Source organism: Echinops telfairi, unplaced genomic scaffold (assembly GCF_000313985.2).
Source record: "Echinops telfairi isolate 266 unplaced genomic scaffold, ASM31398v2 ScPeMD7_3533;HRSCAF=4204_1, whole genome shotgun sequence".
NCBI lineage: Eukaryota > Metazoa > Chordata > Mammalia > Afrosoricida > Tenrecidae > Echinops > Echinops telfairi.
Window position 1 is genome coordinate 22,592,115 of NW_022107432.1, and position 21,270 is coordinate 22,613,384.

The window sequence follows — 21,270 nt, forward strand, 5'->3', positions numbered from 1 at the left end:
TCTGCTACTTTCAATAGTAATATAATTAATATTAATATAAAAATTAATGAGTTAATGTAAAAGTAACTCTGTATGTAGGAATTTATGCTAGATTTCCTGTAAATATGGACAATTTTAAGAAAAAAATATTTAAGGTGAAATATAAAACATATATTACCAATAAAAAAAATTTAAAAAAAGAGCAAAACCACAAAGATATACCACATCACACCCACTAGGATGGTTGTTAAAAAGAGGGGCCCTCCTGCCCTGGTAATAACTAATAAAGTTTGGTTTATATAAAATGAAATAAACAGAGGAGGGGAGAGGGGGGTGACGAGTGCTGAAAAGGGTGAAGAGAAACAGGATCCGCAGTAGCAAACAGCCTGGTAGTTCCACAAGAAGATGTAGAACTACCAGAGGCCCAGGGTCTGCATGCCTCGCTGAAAGCAGGCGCTCAGACAGACACTTGTAGGCCAGTGTTCACGGCAGCACTAGGCACAACAGCCGAACAGTGGGCACAATCCAAGTTGTGGATTATCGGCTGAATGCATAAGCAAAATGTGATAGTCATATAACAGAAATTATTCAGCAATTAAAAAAGACATTGGGAAACATGCTATGTAACACGAACCTTGAAACCATTGAAAAAATAAGTCAGACACAAAGAACATGTATGATTCTACTTACATGAAATATCTAGAACAGACAAACTCACAGAGACAGAAAAGCACCAGGTCAAGAGAAGGAGGGGCTGGAATGTGGAGTTATAATTTAATGGGTACAGAGTTTCTGTTTGGGGTGATGACAACGTTTTGGAAATAGTGGAGCAGTTACACAACACAGTAAAGGCAATTAATGCCACTGTTGTGTACTTACACATGGTGAAAACAGCAGTTTATGATACTGCAACATAGACGAGTACCTCCTCGTGTTTGTGTGTGCTTGTGCATATATATGTGTGAAGCACGTAAGCTGTCAACTCTATGACTGAATACTCATTCGAAGTATTCCTGTCACTGATTCTCATGTCCATCATTCCTGTGTCAGGCAGACTACATCTAAGTCCAGTAAGTTAGTCCAATCCTAAAGGTCCCGTTTCTAACACTACGTAAGTGGAGTCAAAAGTTGATGACGGGCCACTGAATATTCAAGATTGTAGGAGGAGTCAGATAAAGTGGAATGGTAATGGAGGAGATGGAGCTAGAAGCTTTAGTTCAAGTTCAGGCTTTAAAAAAGCATGCTACGTTTTATGGGTCCATGTCGGGAAAAGTTCTATAAGATCTTAAACCGTTTTCTTTGCTTCTACGCCATAAAGGAAAAAGCAATTGCTGTTGAAATCCCAAAACCCACTCCAAGAAAGAAAGCAAGACAAGCTCACATCATTCCGGTCCTTGGTCAGTCTCTCCTCCAGTTCCTGGGCTAATTGCAAAAGCCACCACTGCACCTACAACGGGGTGTTGAGGGTGGAATCTTCATTTAAAACTCTAGCTCTGTCACAGAGGGAGGTGCTGGCTGTGTTCAGGTCCCCCCAGACAACAGGCATCTTCTCAGCTCTCTGACCTGCCCTCACTGTCTCGTCCTGCTGACATACCATAGTGAGGCCAATTCAGGCATGTGCAAGCTCAGAGAAAAAGAAAAGGCCCACAGCTGAGGCACCCTCAATTGCCACCCACCCCAAATGGAACTCTAATCAGAACTTTAATCACTTCCACGTTCTTTCTTTTTGGGTGGAAGTTGGGGTGGGGAAGCAATAAAGCTCAAGTTAAACGAGCCAGCTTTCAGTGTTTAGAAACGAACCTCTATTCCTTTCATACTTTGCCTTTCTAGCACACGTTCCCAGCTAACCTAATAAACCTGCCTGCTAACCTGCAGAAAAGAGGCAGTTGGTGGCATACCTGATCCCGAGTAGCCAGTGCTGTTTTCCCTGGGAAGTTCTTGCTGCAGCCAATAGTTTTGGGTAGTTGCCTGGGTTTAACTGGATCATGCTCAATACCTCGGCACATGGCATACAGCCAAGACCTAATAAAAAACAGCAAAGAAACATTCAAGTTCGAATAAATGCTCCTTCATTTTGTTTTAACGTTTGTTGTGAATTAGGTGAGGGCTTACAGATCATGTTTGCATCCAACAATTCAACAACCCCCCCAATGGCTTGTCCTGTTCCCCGACTCCCCACTCCATCTCCCTCTTGTTGAATATTGCCTCTCCCTTCACCCAAGTTAATACCTTCTACACTCTACCACCGATTACTTCCCCTTCCCTCCCTGAGCTCCCACCCAGGGTTACCCTCAAAATCTGTTTCTTTGGCTAGGAAAACATTTATCTTTTTGTGATGGACTAATTTCACTCAGCATAATGCTCTCCAAGTCTATATCAGGAGGTGTTTCCCAGGCTCCTTATTCTTCTTTAATGTTGTAGAACAGTCCCCTGGATGTATGTACCAGTTATTGACCCTCTCTCCCCGCACGGTTGTTTCCGTCATCTTGTAACGTGAGCAGTGCTGCAGCGGTGAACATGGCCGTGGCTGTGCACGTAGTTATTTGTGCTCCGGTTCCTTATTTCTTAAGGGTAGACAGACACCCACTAGAAGAATTGCTGAGTCATATGGTGTCTTGTTTGAGGAAGCACCAGGACGTTTTCCACACTGGCTGGACAGTCCGCACCGTCCTACCAGCACAGTGTATGAAGGTTCTATTTTCTCTGCACCGTCCCTAGCATTTGCTATTTTTGGTTTGGGGGTGTTTGTTTGTTTGCTCTGTAACTTTGCTGTCAATACTAGGTGAAGTGGTTAAATGGTTATTCCTATTAAGACAAATACTTCTATTACCCGGGCATTCCTTTGAGTAAAAAGGAAAATTTTGACTGCAATTAGATGCACCTGACCTCTGATATTGAATCCCTGCCCCTTCTACTGAATTTTTGCTACGGAAAAATCCTGAGCAAGCCACAGACTCATCTCCAGAAAGTTTTGTGTGTACGCGTGTGTGCATGCATGAGCGTGTGCACACACATTCACGGAGGCCTAAACATGAAGACAAGGAGTCCTGGTGGCACAGTGGTTAAAGCATTTGACTGCTATGCGAAAGGTCAGCAATTTGAACCCGCCAGCCGAGATATGGAAGAAATTCAAGGCAGTCTGCTTTCACAGAGACTTAGCCTTGGAAAGCCTGTGGAGCAGTTCTGCTCTGTCCTGTGGCGTTGCCACGAGCCGGAACGGACTTGATGGCAAGGCAGCGGGCTTGGTTTTTGGTAAACACAAAGATGTTAAGGGAGCATTGTAGCACACGTAAATGACGCAGTAGCACAGCAGATTCTCATTATGTGTGGTTGTCATGTCCCATAAAGTCAACACAAACACCAGCTCGGTGAATCCTGAACCACTGCTCTGAGGGGAAATACAAGGTTACCATCCTGTAAGCGTCCTACTCACGACATTGTCAACTGACCACACAAAACATCATCGTGCTCCGCGTGTGTTTCTGTTCAAACACACATGCTTTCTGTTGATGCACTAACACTGAGCTCATGGCCGGCAGCACTGTAACTCACGCCTGCACAAAGCTTAGCTAACACAGGTATTTTCTCCGTGAGGCGTAGCACTGCCTTCTGGAGCTCAGGTGCAGGAGGCAGCACACTTCAGCTCTCTACTTGTGGTCCACTTGAAACAGGGACACCCTTAGAGCCAAACAACATGGCAAACTGTGCCAAGGACGCTTGTTCCAGTATGAGCAGACCCAGGAAGGTGGACATTGTTCTGTTCCCCCTCAGCATAGGGGACAGCAGGGCGCTGTCTGTGAATGACCATGACAGCACCATGAGTCCTGACGCTGGGCTACAAAATAAATGCCAACAAGCAGGCCCATCCACAACAGAATCTGTGAGGATCATCTGGAGATATCCAGGCTCCAGAGTAACAATTCCTACCGAGCAACCTACCCGGGTACGTGAGTCAGCTCGTGGAGAATAACAGGCCATAGTTCTAGGACCTAATATTTTAAAGTAAGATGGACCAATGAAATTTCCTCAGTAAACATGAACCTGGAGATAGTTGTACTGGGCACTTCTGTCTGTATTTACATCCATAAACGTTCTCTTTGGCAAGAGGAATTGCTCACCCATTCTTCTCCCCAAAATGACTCTGGAGCTGGGCTTCAGTGAACTGGGTCAGTTCACCCATGTATTGTATCCCCAGGATTTCAATGACAGAGGCCCCAAGCTTTCCTCCGAGGCTACGGCTGATAAAGAGGAGAGAAATAATTTAAAGGCATTTGGTAAATATCTGGTTAGCATAAAATATTCTGCTTCTGTAACTGGGTCTCCACAAAGTTCAGGGGAAATTAGAGCACAGGGTTGGTCTCAACTTGCCAGCGCAAGTCTAGATGCTGCTGGGAATCCAGTGATACGCGGGGAGCTAGGACCTACAAAAAAGGTTAATAGGAGCTCAAACAAAATGTCACTGCTGGACTCTCAAGCCAACTATAAATAAACCTTTTAACTGCACAGGATTTACTGTCTTATTTGGGGATTAAAATGTCAACACTCATATAAATCCCTTCTTCACACCACAACCTTCTGGAGTTAAGAATATGCCCAACCATCTTCAGCCTGACCCTCATGTTCCCTATGGCCTTGTCCTCCTCCACCTATCTTTTCAGTCCGCGTTCCAGTTACTTCCGCTCTTCAACATGGTCTAGCTGAACTGATTTATCAACACCCATCTGTCAGTCTGTTATACCATAGTGGCTATGTGTTGCTGTGATGCTGGAAACGATGCCATCAGTATTTCATCTCCCAGCAAGGTCACCATGGCTACCAGACTTGGAAGAAAGGCCTGGCAATCTACATCAGAAAATTAGCCCATGAAAACCCCGTGGATCACAACAGAACACTCTCCAGTACCGTGCTGCAAGACGAGCCCCCTAGGTTGGAAGGCACTCAGCACACAATGGCACCGCAACACAGACCTGTGGGATACAAAAAGACTTTTCCCCAGCTTTGTCTCCCCCAAAGATATGCCAAACACTAGAGGCTGTTTGCCAGCACATGGTGGGCGGTCAGATGCTTAAGAGATAACCTCCCTGAAAGCACTCAGCCATCAGACTACTGTCTGGTCCCACCACAGGTGGGGCTCACTCGCTGCTATTAGGAACGATGGACTGCTTCCCCTGAAAGCTTCAGCTAAATCACTTCTCCAACTCAAGGGCAATCAAGGTTGGGCTGCCATCATGAATCTAGGATCCGCCCATCTTGTCACATGTGTACCCCCATTACCTCCCCTTCCTATTGCCTATACACCCCTAGATTGTCCCTCTCATTACTGTAGTACCTATAGTACAACCCCTTCCTGTGACATGTATCTTTACCTGTAATTAGGGGGCTTGCATGCCCCCAAACGATATATAAGCCTTGGTTAGTAATAAATCTCTCTCCTGCACTCTCTGCCCACACTGTGCATGGACCTGGCTATTGAAATCAAGGCCGTCCGGGAGGTGAGCATGCTACCATGAAATGTGTCTGACTTCTTTATTTTACACTCTCTCCCATCTCTCCTATTACTCTATGACTTTACTATAATCTCTCTATATATAAACCATGAAATTGAGCTTACAGTACCCGTGATTAGTTGTGGGGGCTGGCTTTCCCCCACACAGATCCGTGTCTCCGATGACTGAAGAGATGACCAAGCACCATCCGGCTCTGCTGCACACGGGCCGACTCAACACTGACTAACCACAACAGCAGGACTAGGTTCCAGTTCACTGGAGACCCTTGACACTTTCTCCTTTGTGTTCAAAACGTCTGCACACCAGTACTGCTCTCCTGGTCTCACCGGACTCGCTGCACCCTGCCAGACATCCACACAAAAGCCCAGGCCTTTTGCCCGAATCCTTCTCAGATCACTCCTCTTCTTCTGTTAGGAACTTTGGGAACTGCCTGCATAATTTCTTTAGCAATTACTCAAGTGCAGTCTTGTGACGGCAGTTTCACTGTTACCTCAGTAACAGGATAAGCCCTATTGTCAAGGACACATCATTCCTAGGGTCAACCTGGTGATTCATTGGATTTGGCTCCTTTTCTCGGGCCCAGGATGGGAGCAACTTAGCCCAGGTACCTATTTGCGCTGGCGTCAGTCATTGCTAAGGAAGAAACCTCCACCAGAGAGTGCCTTCATGTGGATACAAGTGAAACGTAAGGCACGCCCTGAATACTTACATTTTGCCAACAGGCATTTGGCTGAAGAGCTGTGGGACCGAGCCGTGGGAGACCAGTGTCTGGCGGTTGGGCTTGTTTAATCCACAGGCCAGTTTTGCCAGGACCTAGAGCATGGAAAGTGTAAAAACCTCATTACTGTCAACCCCACTCCCACAGAGGGCTGGTGAATATTAAAATACACATACACAGAGGTTAAGGGTAGCTAATGGTTTCCACATTAAACACCAAATCAAAACCAGAAATTCTAGACATCGCTAAAGCCTGGTTCCACATCCTCAGTGGAAAATATGACCCATCATCATTGTCCTCATTGTTCTTCCCACAGCTCTTCCACAACCAGTTTTTCTTTCATCTTTTGTCCTCCCCCTCATCTTTTCCTTGAAGTCCTCCCACCTCAAGAGGTTTAAAATGCAGACAAGCTGAAGAAGACATTCCAACAGTATGGAGTTCTCCTGTACTCATCGGAAAACTACAGAAACCACCTTGTCTTACCCTACACCACCTGTTTACACGTCTAGTGAAAGCCTCCTCTGTTTTGAGTCCTGAGTTTGACGTAGGTGATCGTAATTTCAAATCTGTAACAGAGACTGGGCTCATAATCATCTGCCAATGGCAAACACGGTCTAAACCAGGCTTCAAAATGAAAACAACGGAAAGATAAAATCGTTTAGAATGCCAAGAAGGTGGCGCTTCAGAGGGGTATTTTCAGAAATTATCACTGATGGGCAAAGTAGAAAAGCATCAACAAATCATTAGAGAACTACTCTCAAAATGTCTACTAAGCAACCTTCAGTCTAGTTGATGCTGGAACTGCTGCCCCTCCCAGCCTAATGGGGCAGACGGGCTGCAAAGCAACGACTCTGCAGGGAAACTGGGCAATTGACTCCGGGCAGGCAGCAACCAGGGGAACCCGCTGGTCCTTCCTCACGGTGCCTGGTCAGAGAGAGGGACGTCTCGGACTTCTATCGCCCTTTGTTCACACACAGGACCCAGCCGGCTGCACGTATGAAAATGATATAATGCTACACTAGTCAGCAAGTCAAAGAAATCCATTTATCCAGCAAAATCTGCAGACGTTTGTGTAAGACAAAACCTGTCAGGAAGGAAACCCAAGTATTTCCCAGGAGAACAAGGGTAGGAAAAGTGGTCAGACTGCTCCCTGGCCAAGGTGGGAAACCTTTGAAATCTGGGAAAATCAAGGCTCTCGACTGCTTTCCCGAAGTACAGACCTTCCCAGGCTAGCCTCCCTCCTCTGGCTGGTTCAGCCACTAAGGAAATACACAGAACCCAATATACCGTCAGTGCTTCCTGTCAAGTGTCCAGCCTGCTTTGTAGGACAGTGCACGTTCAAATGCTAACTCTCATGCGAAAGGATGAATCAGGCCTTGTTGGAACCTTAAGATTCATTTCAAACGGAAACACATCTAAACTTATACGTCTGAATCATGTCTGACATGCCCTACCCAGGTCGATCCTTGCTACGTTCACTAACTAAAGAACGCCAGGCTTGTGGTCGTCAGGACTCTCCGGCTGGTCTTCACCTTGTTGTGGGAGATTCCCGCTGAACACTGGAAGCCCGTCTGCCGTTCTATGGCGGCTCTCATCTCCTCCACAATCACAGCGCCCACAGTGAGCTGCAGGTCTGGAGAGGCAGGGTGACCAAGCTGAAGGGTGCCAAGCCATTGACATAGGCCTATTTGTCGCATTTCCTCTGAAAAAGTTGAAGGGGTCACAATTAGACATCGTTTTGAAAAACCCTTCCATGGTGCTAGCTAAGGCAACAATGCTCAGATTCTGGGCACTACAGATGTAGGTTTTCACACACAACAGGGAGGAGGGTATGCGCAGGGCTGCCATTTCAGAAGACTGAGTATCAGAGGGATCCATTTTTCCTTCATGGGAATGCCAGCAGCTTCAGCAGAGGCTGCGCTTTCCAGTTCTAAAATGCGACTTGCTATCATTCAGGAGCCAGGATTTATTTATAAGGATATCTGTTTCCTCTGCCCAGTTTTCCTGCACTTTCTTCCTCCCACTTCCCCTTGAACATCCATACGTTTTATTGTTGTCCAATTAGAAAATATTCAAAATGAAATCAAGCTTCCGCAACCATTTTCAGTTAGTAGTTACACATTTTTTTGGAGGCTGGTTCCAGTTGAGTGACTTAGAATCCATTAAGAAGTGCTACAAGATTTGTTCTTCTGACAAGTTAGATGCGGCTTTGTATCTTCGGCATCCAATTTAGAATGAGCCATGATTTTTTTTCTCAAATCATTTTATTGGGGGCTTTTACAGCTCTCATCCATCCATCCATCCATCCATCATGTCAAGCACATTTGCACATATGGTGCCATATCATTTTCAGAACGAGCCATAGTTTTGAAGAGCAAATTACAGCGCGAGGGCAGTGTGCAGAGGAAACGCAGCCATGCTGGTTTAAAGAGGCAGCCAGGCGAGCTGAACAAGGCAAGAGAAGTATGCTGGCGCTGCTGAGGGAAGGGCTGCATAGATCAGAGATGAGGCAGGTGAGCACTTGTAAGGACAAACTGCCCTTGGCTAGCTCGTCTTCCTCCTCACACACTCTAACCTTGGGCTCTGAGCAGCGTTCCCTCGTCTCTGTACAAACACATTCTCTCTTGGTAAACTCTCTTATGGGCCAAGTGGTCTATTGTGAGTAAACCAAAAGCCAAACCTCACTGCCTTCCAGTGGGTTCTGACTCATAGCAACCCCATAGGACAGAGTAGACCCCTGGTGTGTCTCTTCTTTCTCCCGAGGCGTAGCTGCTGTTTGTGAGTGGACTGTGACCTTAGCGGTCCAGGGCATATATTCCACAGCCTCGCCAGGGCTCTCTGTGTCAAGTAAATGCAAATCTTGATCCCTCAATTCTGACTTGAATTAAAGGTTAAAAATCCAGATATTCCATTGGGTGCCCACCTTCCTGATACAATCACTGAAGACAAATGTGTGCATAAGCAAATGTGGTGAAGAAAGCTGATGGTGCCCGGTTATCAAAAGATATAACATCTAGGGTCTTAAAGGCTTGAAGATAAACAAGCGGCCATCTAGCTCAGAAGCAACAAAGCCCACATGGAAGAAGCACACCAGCCTGAGTGACCACAAGCTGTCGAAGGGATCAGGTATCAAGCATCAAAGAACAAAAAATCTTATCATTGTAAAGGTGGGTGGGTGCAGAGTGGAGACTCAAAGCCCATTGTTAGGCAACTGGACACCCCCTTACTGAAGGGTTGTGGGGAGGAGATGAGCCAATCAGGGTGCAAGGTAGCAACGATGAAACATATAACTTTCCTCTAGTTCTTAAATGCTTCCTCCACCCCACTATCATGGTCCCAATTCTATCTTACAAATCTGGCTAGACCAGAGGATATACATTGGTACAGATAGCAACTGGAAACACAGGGAATCCAGGACAGATGACTCCCTCAGGGCCAGTGTTGAGAGTGGCGATGCCTGGAAGGTGGAGGGAAAGTGGGGTAGAAAGGGGGAACTGATAACAAGAAACTACGTATAGCCTCCTCTCTGGGGGATGGACAGCAGAGAAGAGGGCAGGGGGAGATGTCGGAGAGTGTAACTTATGACAAAACAATAATAATTTATGAATTATGAAGGGTTCATGAGGGAGAGGGGAGTGGGGAGGGGGGAAATGAGCAGCTGATATTAAGGGCTAAAGTAGAAGGCAAATGTTTTGAGGATGAGGGCAACGAATGTATATATGTGCTTGACACAATGGATGTATATATGGATTGTGATAAGAATTGTACGAGCCCCCAATAAAATAATTTTTAAAAAGAACAAAAAGAAAATCCAGATATTCATTTTTTATTTTTTCCACTTCCATTGACAACATTCTACACAATGCCCACAAATGAGGTATTCCTAAGTATCAACACTGCCAACCTTATCCCCTACTCAATACTTTCTTTCTGGTGAAATAATAATGATTAGGATCACATTATTTAAATCTTGTATTTGACATCAATACCACACTGCCCCAATTACTGTCAATTTATAGTTAAATCTCAAAATCAGGTAGTGTAAGTCCTCCAACTTTGTTCTGCTTTTCCGAAGCATGACGAGTTCATGTCTCTGTATTTCCATATACACTTTAGCATTCACTTTTCTCATCATCAAATGTCTCCTGTCCATCGTAGCTCCCTTCGAAAACCAATGGGTCTGTGGCCTCCAGCCGCAACTCCCTGAGACCGGAGAACATGTTTTCCCAGGGAGGTCTACTAATTCCCTTTAGCACCATGTCTTCAAGATATTAAAGATGCATCTTAAAATTGTTGGACAACAACAGGAAACTTCCCACCTTGTTTTAAAACATCAAGCACAGGGAAATGTGTTACTATAACTAAAATTAGTGAAACTCCGTTTGGACTTTGTTCTAGACAAATCTATATTGTTTCTGCAAGTAATAACACATTAAAGTGGGCTCCCTCCTCCACTAAGAAATTTACGTGCTATAGATTTATGTCCAGGCATTTTCTTTATGGTTAAAGCCCAACAACCCATGTGTTTACTGAAAGAGCCCTTCTAAATAGGAATAATGTTACAAAATCACAGTTCTAAAGGTGCTGTTACACATGAGGAGAACAGATACACTATTTCAAATATTGCCATTATCAAAATGTCTCTTGGAAAAGTGAGTCAACACCCCGTTGAAAAGCCTCTAGATGTCTAATTCTTTGCTCTGAGAGATCCAACCAAATCTCACTTTCATAATATTAAATTTTAAAGAAATATAAATCTCTATTCTTCATGAATTCTTTTAAATCTAGTATTTAAAACTATCATAATCCATACTTGTGCTCATTCCAAAGAAAGGTGATACAACAGAATGTGAGAATTATCAAATACTATCACAAGCAAATAAAATTTTGCTGAAGAAAATCCAAAAACAGTTGCACCAATATATTGGCCGGGAACTACCACCCCAAATTCATGCTGGATTCAGAAGAGGATGTGAAACAAAGGATATAACTGATGGAGTCAAATGGACCTTGGCTGGCGGCAGAGGATACCTGTGTCTTATTGACAATGCTAAGGCAGTAGACCATGAGGATTGTAACACATTATGGGCAGCACTGTAAAGAATGGGAATTCCAGAACACTTCATTGTGCTCATGCAGAAGGTGCACAAACAGAACAAGAGGATCATGAGTGGTTTAAAATCAAGAAAGGTATGGGTCAGGGTTGGATCCTTTTGCCGTACTTAGGCCATCTGTATGCTGCGCAAATAATCCAAGAAGCTGAACTACATGAAGAATGGGCATCAGGAAAGGAAAACGACTTATTAAACAACCTGCGATATGAAGATGACACGACTGTACTTGCTGAGAGCAAGGCGGACTTGTAGCACGTACTGATGCAGATCAAAGACTACAGCCTTCCGTTCGAAGGACACCGCAACAAAGGGCAAACAAAAATCTTTACACATGGACAATAAACAACAGCAACACTAAAAAGGCAAGAAACCAGATGGGAAAATATGCTACAATTATAAATAAGCAAAATTCACAGAGCAGAAACTCAACTGGCCAATAAGTACATGAGGAGCTTCTCAGCCCTATAATTAGAGAAATGCAAACTAAAGTAAAACACCACTCGTTAGCCATCACATTGGCAAATATATTTCAAAATTAGATAGCACCACACATTGATGAAGATATAGAAGAAATAGGACCGCATATATATAGCCATTCTGGCGAGAAATCTGGCAGTACTTGGTGAAACTATATATACAAAAGGGCTTCAAACAGTTCACGAAAAAAATAGAACTCAAGGTAATAGAATTTGTCCACAAAGTATTTGAAGCCTCCTTTGTATGTGCTACTCTATGACCTGGTAGTCCCATTCATGAGAAATCCCTTAGAGAGACTGAGTCGTCACTAGGAGAATCCTCTGTAGACATGGTGGTTCCACACCAGGGAACATTCTGCTAGAGTTCCCCTTGCTATCCTCTAGTCCAGGGACTCCAAGCACGTCAGAGGAGAACTCTACTCCATAGGGTTTTCAGTGGCTGTCACCTGACAGAGGTGGAGTGCCAGGCCTTTTCTCCATGGTGCTGTTGGGTGGGTTCAAACTGCAGGTGTTTGGTTAGTAAAAGCAGTCAGTTATATGTAAATATAACCACCACAGGGAGAGACCTCTAAATCGCCATTGCAAAAAATAAGAAAAAAGAGAGAGAGAGATACCTCTGGCCTTGGCTCCACACGAGAAAGATTTCACGCCGAAGGCTGGTTTGTGATCCAAGTGAGTTTTATGAAAAGTTAGAAGCGGTTTCAGGTTTTACAGTAAATGGAATACAAGCCAGAGTCAGAGGTACAGTTGGCGGGACGTGGCACAGCCGTTATTGGGCTGTGTAGCCCGGCCATGCTGAACTGTGTGTTGGAGCTGCTGGGAGAGCGTGCCAGAGCAAAACCTCCAGCTTTTCAGGGGCCCATTGGGAGGCTGAATCAAATTCACCTGGCCCAGATGGGCCAATCCAGGTGTAATGCCCACCTAGGTGTACCACCCTTTCCTGGCCAGGAGCTCGAACCTAACACACATACATGAATTATATACAATTATAATACACATCTACAGAGATACTTCACACACAACAACCAAGTGTGGTGGGAAGGGAAGGGTGCAGTAAAGCACAATGAGGGGCTAGGCACGGCTCACTGGTGATATTATGCTGGGAATTACTCAGAAATGCTGAGTGACTTAACTTCCTGTCCCCCAAATTCTCATCCTTATTACAAATGAAGAATCCAAGACACTAAGCTACAATCATATAAATTAACCGAAAATTGACAAAAGTGCTCATTCTGCTTCTATTCCTAACACTAACCTGCCTTACTTACTTCTAAGAGAAACTTGCTTTTATAGCTTCTATACTTAGAGAGAGAAAGACGAGAATTGGTGCATCCTGCCACAGGAGTTTTGGCAATGCATTCAGGATGGAGTTCAAATGTCCTTTCAATCAGTCCAAGAAGGGTCAGCATGCCCAAGCAAAGCAGGGTCCAAAGGCAGGGAGCAGAAGCAATAGGATGCTATAGATGTACCTTTCTGAACAGTCCCTTCTGCTGTTGTAGGGCCATGGGGAAACCCTTCAATGTAGGTGGTTGGCAGCAAGTCTGCTGAGATAGGCTGACCTTCTAGATTTTGTAGTCTCTCTCGTACAGCACTGGTCAGATCTACATAAGCCTCATCGATGCTGGCACGTTCAATCACAGCAAAACGAGACATTACTTCCATCACTTCAACACTGGCTTCCCGGTACCTAAGAAGTACACAGATCATATGCGCAGGCAGTACACAGAAGGAACAATGAGATGACTGACCGCGTTCCAACTCTCTCAAAATGGAGCAGTGACATACAAATCAGTTCAGAAGCTCCCAAAGGAGACCCGTGGCCTGACAGGGAAGACAGCAACCCAACTGACAGGGTGAGTAGGCTGGCAGATGGCTCATCCTAACAGTAGCAAAGAAAAGGCTGACCCCTGGAGGCCAACAGTTGCAGTGGGACTTGAGCGCTGTCAGGTAGAAAGCACCCAGCCCATGGACGTGGGTGTCTATGTGGCAGGGAGTAGCTCTCTAAAGAAGAGCCATGTCTTCACACCGTTTGACCAGAAAACATTTCACGGTGACTGCTTGTGCCTTTTGCTATTTGCATATATCGGCTAGGAAGTCGTCTGCTTCTCTTTTGGTCTTCACATCTTCAAACAAGAAGGAACTTACATGAGGCAAAAAGCACGGATGAATGGACTCAAGAATCTGGTCTTCAAAATACTTTTCATTATAAATCACTAGATGACATTATGAATTTTATGTGTGCCACTGGTTAGTTTGTTTAACCTAGGGGCTGGTCCTCGCCTCCTGGCCCTCCTAGCCCAACTACAGAGCCACGTGGAGCAGCTCTTCCGGTGGTCCTACAGGACATGGTTTCCATGGCAACAGGTGGCTGTTTTCTTTGCTCTGCTTTGGATTTGCTGTGGAATTTAAAATCAGTCTTTTGTTCATGTTGGACCTACTTTGAGCCACAGAGAGGGAAATATTTGTACCTCTTCACTAAGACTCCTGTGAAAACTAGTATACATTCTTTAAAAACATGCTCACATGAGAAAATTACACAGACTTGGGCATTTTCCCCTTAGGCTGCTCTTGTGGGGGAGCGGAGGAGAGGTGTAGCCCCGCCCCCATACACACACACAGAGTCAGGAAAAGATGCACCATTTCAGAATTGGGGATTGGGATGTCCTCACAGCCTCCTGAGAAAAATTACTCCATGGTATTTAAAGAAACATATAAAACCTTATAAACATAATTATAAGAGAAGATTAGCATGGCCTCTGCACAAGTGTTTTTTAAAAAGTACTTAGTATGCATTAAGTCTCCATAAATAACATGCTTATCGCCTCTCAGGTTAATTATTACAATAATAATTTTAAACTCCCAGGAAGAATCGATGTTCTGAACTACGGTGTTGGTGAAGAACAGTGAAAGCACCATGGACTGCCAAACAGCAAGCAGACCGTCTCGGAAGAAGCACAGCCGTGGTGCTTCTTAGGGGCGAAAGGGCAAGACTTTGTCTTACGTACTTTGGACATATTGCCAGGAGAGATCAAGCCTCTAGCCCAAAGGTCAGCTGTTTGAAGCTACTATAAGGTGACCAGATTTTAACATTGGTAAAGTGGGACACCACTGATAAAACTCATCCTGGCGAAATAGCCACATGGCAGCCGAAAACCGCATACCCTAGCTTGTCGTGCATTCTTTCCAAAAATCGGGACTTTTTTTAAATGCCGTGGGACACAGGTGAAATTGTTAAATTTTGGGACTGTACCACCAAAAGCAGGGCGTCTGGTCACCTTAAGCTACTAGTCACTCTGCAGGAGCAAGATGAGGGGACAGCTCCATACAGCTCACAGCCTTGGAAGCCTTAAAGGGCAGTTCTCTGTCCACAGTCAGAATTGACTTGATAGCACGGCCAATACTGGCGGCTACCTTATAATAAGGTGAGATCTAGCGATATTGACTATAGAGAGCTTAACACAACGCCTGGCACATAATATGTGCTCGAAACATACGAGCTCTTAGGTTTATTATAATGGCCGGGACTTGTGCCTACCTCTGACTTAGCTATGCCAATGGCTGTCTCCTGTTCCAAAGCTAAACTTCTAAAACTTGAAGTCCAAAGGGAATTTTTTTAGATATAATTTACACAAAGCAAATTTGAAACACCAGTTCCTAGCTTCATGGAATACTACTTCCAACCCTTTTATTCCCTGTTAAGCCACTTTTTCTTCTTACTTGGTGAGGTTAGCTTTCCCCCGGGACTCACGAACTTGTGCCAGCAGAAGATCGGGACACAACTTCTTCGCATCATCTGCCCACATGTTTCTGGTGACCCCGTAAGCACGAGCTTCATAACTCACTGCAATTATTCTAAGGTTCAAAAAAAAGGGAGCAGAAAAAAATGACCACATGACAATAGGCACGGCACACAGAAACTTGGCAACAAACAGACTATCGCCATACAAATGCACACACTTTTTGGCCGTATATGTCATCGTTCAGTCACACACACAGCCTTTCAGAGATCAAAACTGTAACCGACTGGACTGCTACAATGGTGATCAGGATACATACCCCCCACCCTTCCATGATTTGTACTGCACAACTGCACAAGGCTTATTCCTTAAGTGAGGGTTTTGTCGTTGCTCCACTTGGACAAAAAAGCAGTCCATGTCCACCAGGGCAACCACCCGATCCTGTCCAGGGTAGCTGGCGGCCATCCTGCTGTAAAACAATATTTTACTGATGGTTAGACAGGATACTTATTGGCAATGAATTCTTAGATATAATGCCCTTAGCACAAGTTAACAACAAAAACGATGACTCACAACTACATACTGTATTTGGAGTTCACCATTTCCCCACAAACGTCCCTTTCTGGTCCAGGGTGCTGCAAGGCCCATAGCCACCCTGTCTCCTTAGACTCCTCTAACCTGTGACACTTCCTCCATCGGGCTTCGTTTCCACGACTGTGACACTTTTGAGGAGTGCTGGTCAGTTATTTTGAGAAAGGTCTCAGCATGGGTGCGACTGAGCTGTGGCATGATTACTTTGAGGCTGTGTTTGTTTGTTTGTTTGTTTGTTTGTGGGGATGGACTCCTATAAGTGTATCAAATCAGGAGCTGTGCCTTCCACATAGGAGATCTGGGTTCAAGTCCTAGCAGTGTCCCTTGAGTACAGCCACCTGTCAGTGGAGGCGTGTGTATTTTCTGATGCTGAACAGGCTTCAGTGGAGCTTGCAAAGACAGACAGACAGACAAGGAAGGCCTGGTGAGCTACTTCTGGAAAACCAGCCAATGAAAACACCATAAATCACAATAGCCCCTCAATCACCCTGTATACAAGGTCTCCTTGAGTCCGGGCTACGAACAAGGAGGTCATGTTTTCTGGGTTTCTCACTGTGACGTGACTAGTTTTCCTTTTGTAACTGATGTACTTCTTAAGGTAAATACTTCAAAACTATGCAAATAACCTGTTTCTCCTCAAACGTCCAGTAGTCCTTTTAGCACCCATCAATACCAGGAAGTGGAATGGCTGTAATCAGTGCTGTTGTGTTGTTACAACGAATTACTTTTATATGACCTTTCTCCCAGGCTCTTCTAATAGCCACCAAATGATTAGGGTGGGCTATGCAAAATAAGGTGCTTGTGGTCCACCAAAAAGATTGGACAATTTGCTAATAATGCAAACAAGATGCATGATACCCTGGAGGTGGGACCATGCAAACAAAGTGCATGGTACTCTAATGAGGGGACTAATGTGTTTTGCCATACCACTAGGCTTAAAAAGAGCCACCCTGGAGGCAGGAAGGGAGGAGCTACTGGCAAAAAGAGGTGGGAACAGAACACCTCCATTGGACCAGAGGTCCCTGGGCTGGGAATCTCCTAGACTCAAGAGACAAAGAACTGTGACACCAGGGATGGTGAGAGACGGTGGCAGCAGAACCAGGAGAGTAACAGGTGGCAATGTGGTGGCCTTCCTAGTCCACGGAGTGAGAGGCCTGAGTGCCTTTGATTGGGCAGAAGGCTCACTGGTGGAGTTGGGTGCCTGCAAGCATTTACTGGTGAAACTACAGGGCTTGGTAACACTTGCTCAAAAAGGCACAGGTCAAAGAAAGGCCTGCCTGCAGGCATGGCCAAGAAGAGGACATCCTGATAGAAAAAATGTATGTATCTCAAATCATTTCTGAGCCTGAATTATAACCAGTCACTTCACTAATAAACCCAGGTGACAGCTACTTGTCTACTTTGCTAGGTCATGATTTTCAGTGGTTTGGCAGTTTTGTAATGATGTAGCTATCCTCCGTTTGGGGTTATGATGGGATCACCTCCATGATGTGAGCAATCAGGAAGTTTCCTCAGGGGTGTGGCCTTCATTCAGTATATATCGATGTTGTAGCAAAGCTCACTTGCTTTCCTGCTCACTCTCCATGCTGAATCTGGAATCCCACCATCATCTGACCTCTAGTTCTTGGGACTGATGCAGCAGCCAGCCATATTGCCGGCCCACGCTGGGGTTCGGCAGCCTCTGCAGCCCTTGAGCCAGCAGCCAGCTACCTGACCTGCATATCTTAGTTTCATCATCCCCTGAAACTATGAGTCAGGAGAAGCATCTAGCCTGATGGACTTACCATCAACCACCTATAACTGCATGAGCCATTTCCTTGAGATAAATCTACAATGTAGTGGTTAAGCATTCGGTTGTGATTGGCAAGGTCAGCTGTGGGAAACTGAGAACCTGGAAGAAAGTGTAAGCAGCCTAATCTCTACACTTGTGGCCACAGGGGTTGGAAGAACAACTCTAATGTTCAGGAAAACCTCCATGAGAAGACAGATAAACCCCAATGTACATATTCTCTAGGAAGAACTTTTCTTCACATCCACCCTCCATAAAATGAAAGCTGTCTCCTACAGATGTGCTCACCATATGTGCAGTTAAAGATATAGACCCCTATCTATATCTGTCTTTTATCCCCCCCACCTTTTTTTCTTATGTGCCCTAGGCATGAAACAGTTCTGGCCATGATCTAGGCATCAAGCTAGGATGAACAAAGGACTGCCAGTCTGCTCTGCCCCTGACTGATATAAGAGCACCACCACCAATCAGGTGTCTCTTTGCCCATAGCCAGGGGTTCATCTGTCTTTTATTCTTAAAGAGCAAATGACACCATTTGTTTCTCACCTGCCAGACACTTCCTTTGAAGTGCTCCCCTATAGGGCTCAGGATATTCAAGAGTAACCCATTGCCTATTTCATCATATATACTAACAGGATGATTACTATAAAATCTTTTTGTTGAATAAACTCAAATCAGTCCCCTGTGCCTCCCTTTCCTGTCTCCTTTTTTCTATAATTATACACATCACTCCTAAGGGCCCGTTGACTGTGGGGCTGGACCCCAGTCAGCAGGTCTACACCACCAGCCACTCCACAGAAGAGAGACGGGTGTTTTCTATTCCTGTAAAGAATTGCGGTCTCAGAAACTCACAGGGGCAATTCTATCCTGTCCTTTAAGGTTGCTAGGAGTCAACATGGACTCCACAGCAGTGAGTGAGTGCTCTATCCACCTACCTACGTATTGAATGGATTCACTGATTTTGCTTCTCGAGAGGACCTAGCCTGACCTCCCGGATCCTGAGTATTGTCTATGAGTTTTGTGTGGCGACTGTCATAAACTGTCAGACCTATCAGAGGAGTAGAGTGCTTCTGGAAGGGCCGCTGGTGTCAGAATTGGTAAAAAGTAGGGTGCTTTACAGGGTGGAGGAATGCCGGACCTCGGCTTCCCAGGATCAGCTTTGGGCTGATGCTGATAGTGATTTCCCCCCCTCGTAACATCAGAAAAGGGCAGATGCCGCTGCCATACTAATTTTTACAGTTCTAACAGTGATTTTCTACCCACTCAGATACATTTTTTAGTACAAATAAAACCACACTACACACTGGTCACGTATTTTTAAAAAACCCAACCCACTGCCATTGAGTTGATGCTGACTCAGAGCGACCCTCCAGAACAGGATAGAACTTCCCCCCGTGAGTTTCCAAGACTGGAACTCTTTACAGGAATAGAAAGCTCAGTCTTTCTCCCAAACAGCAGCTAGTGCTTTGGTACTGCTGACCTAGCAGCCCAATGTGTAACCACTATGCCACTCGGGCTCCTTGTTCACACACATACACAAAGATATGGGTGACAGACTGACGGCACCAACACACCTTACCTACTTGAGTGGGTAAAGACTAATGTTACTATGTAACAGTGTCAAAGATCTAGAGCAGTGGTTCTCAACCTTCCTAATGCCATGACCCTTTAATACAGTTCTCCACCGTATGTGGAGATGTGATGACACCGTATGTGGGCGGATCTGCATGTGGGCAGACCCGCCTGGAGACAGCGTCTTGGTTCCTCAAACCATAGGAAATATGGTCTTAGGCGACCCCTGTGAAAGGGTCGTTCAATCCGCAAAGGGGGAGACCCCCAGGTTGAGAACCACTGATCTAGAACTAAAACTAAAACAGGGGCTCCTAAAATTGACATTGGACACCTTTCATCGCCATCTGGCTGCCATCCTCAGGCGTTTTATTTTAATTGGCCTGGGTGCTTTCTGGGCATTGAGATTTTTTAAATTGTCCCACGTGATTCTCGTATGCAGCAGAAGCTGGAAACCGCTAACTGAAAGTAGGATGCCTATGAAAACACAAACCCGTAACTTGTGACGAAACATCTGAAACAGGCTACACACTTGAGCAAGCACCCAGGTGTCTTCTAAAAAAGAAAGCATCTACCTTGGAAAAAAAAGGAGGGCATGCAATTCTACAGCTGGAAGAAGTGGAAAGAACAATAAAGAATACAGAAAGTCAGAGTAGTCAAGGCATTCATTCCTTCTAAAGACATTCCCAATGTTCACTCACCTAAGACAGGCAGAATGTGATATTTCAAATATGTGTACATTTAAGCCTTGGCATGTCAGATGTCCCTTGAACTTGAAGTGGCTTTTCTGTGATACTGGGATAACAGGGGGGAGAAGGGAGGCGGGGACAGAAGGGATGAGGCTGTTTGCTACCTTGAAGATTTTCCATTTTGGAAGCCCTAAATAGGAGTTCTACTCTGGCCTAAAGGGTGGGACTGAGTCACACCTGACTGATAACAGTGGGGTGGGTAGATGGGTACAGGTAAAGTCTGAATTAAAATAGTAAATGCATTGTAACAAACAAAAAACCCAGCCCCAGGTATCATAGTAGGCACCGTTATCAGGAGTGGAGCAGGAATAGGAAGGAGTGATTTAAGCCCAGCCAACATTTTGCTAAATATGCAAATGCATAAACAGATATGCAGCTCAACAGAAAATAAAACGGCTGCAGTTTTCCATTAATGTGTTTGGCTGGGGAAACAGGAGCTTTTGAAAGACGGAAGAAGAAACAACACTTTGCCAAAACCATGTTTTGGGAATGAGGATGACACAACATTCAAATCAAATATCTTGTCAGTACCGCCCAAGCCTTCAATAATGGCATCCTGAAATACCTCCATCTAGCGCAGCAGCAAGTTCAAACAAGTCTGGAGTCCACGAAATGATACTGTAGCCCGCCCCCCTCCGGGGAGGGGTGGTTACAAATAAAATGTCGATTTCCGCTCTATAGGGATGAATACATTTTTCGAAAAGAAAATTCCACTTACAGGACAATACCAGTGTCTTAACTATGTTCCTTCTCCACGAAACCCGGAGCCCAATGTTGTTCCCAGCCACCGGCAGCACAAGCAGCCCGGCGGTGTTCTCCCAGCGGGGTGATGAGCACCTGTCAGAACCGTCCCAGGCAGAAGCCGTCGCTGGGAGGAAGGTCTTGACCTTCTCGTCGCCTTTCCCAGGCAGTCCAGTTGGTCTGGACAGCAATCTGTGGAAATGGACCCGGAGTCACCAAGGGCCCCTGCCCAGCAGGCGCTCTCACGGAAGGGGTCCACCCGGGCCAGGGCGCCGCCCGGCGAGCACTTCCGACAGCTCG

At 45.3% G+C, this 21,270-nt stretch overlaps 1 protein-coding gene and 1 non-coding gene across 4 annotated transcripts in view; both read right to left on the minus strand.

The window, feature by feature from the left end:
• The window catches only part of POLH (DNA polymerase eta), a 30,707-nt gene extending 9,529 nt beyond the window's left edge, over nucleotides 1–21,178 (minus strand). Inside the window, exons 1-9 of one of the 3 annotated variants that reach the window (XM_004710869.3) lie at nucleotides 20,948–21,178; nucleotides 15,851–15,997; nucleotides 15,512–15,646; nucleotides 13,264–13,481; nucleotides 7,737–7,906; nucleotides 6,196–6,299; nucleotides 4,098–4,217; nucleotides 1,878–2,001; nucleotides 1,361–1,426 (exon numbers count right to left, since the gene is read on the minus strand). In XM_004710869.3, the coding sequence (XP_004710926.2) occupies nucleotides 1,361–1,426; nucleotides 1,878–2,001; nucleotides 4,098–4,217; nucleotides 6,196–6,299; nucleotides 7,737–7,906; nucleotides 13,264–13,481; nucleotides 15,512–15,646; nucleotides 15,851–15,996 (1,083 nt within the window). In that variant the 5' untranslated portion in view covers nucleotide 15,997; nucleotides 20,948–21,178. Of the gene's footprint in view, nucleotides 1–1,360; nucleotides 1,427–1,877; nucleotides 2,002–4,097; nucleotides 4,218–6,195; nucleotides 6,300–7,736; nucleotides 7,907–13,263; nucleotides 13,482–15,511; nucleotides 15,647–15,850; nucleotides 16,001–20,947 lie in introns of those variants that run through there. The other 2 variants (XM_045294906.1, XM_030886918.2) reach the window with 2 other exon arrangements.
• LOC115871234 lies at nucleotides 18,266–18,409 on the minus strand. Its single transcript, XR_004047185.1, has one exon. It is a non-coding gene; the product is annotated as a small nucleolar RNA SNORA48 (small nucleolar RNA).
• Nucleotides 21,179–21,270: the final 92 nt, after the last annotated feature.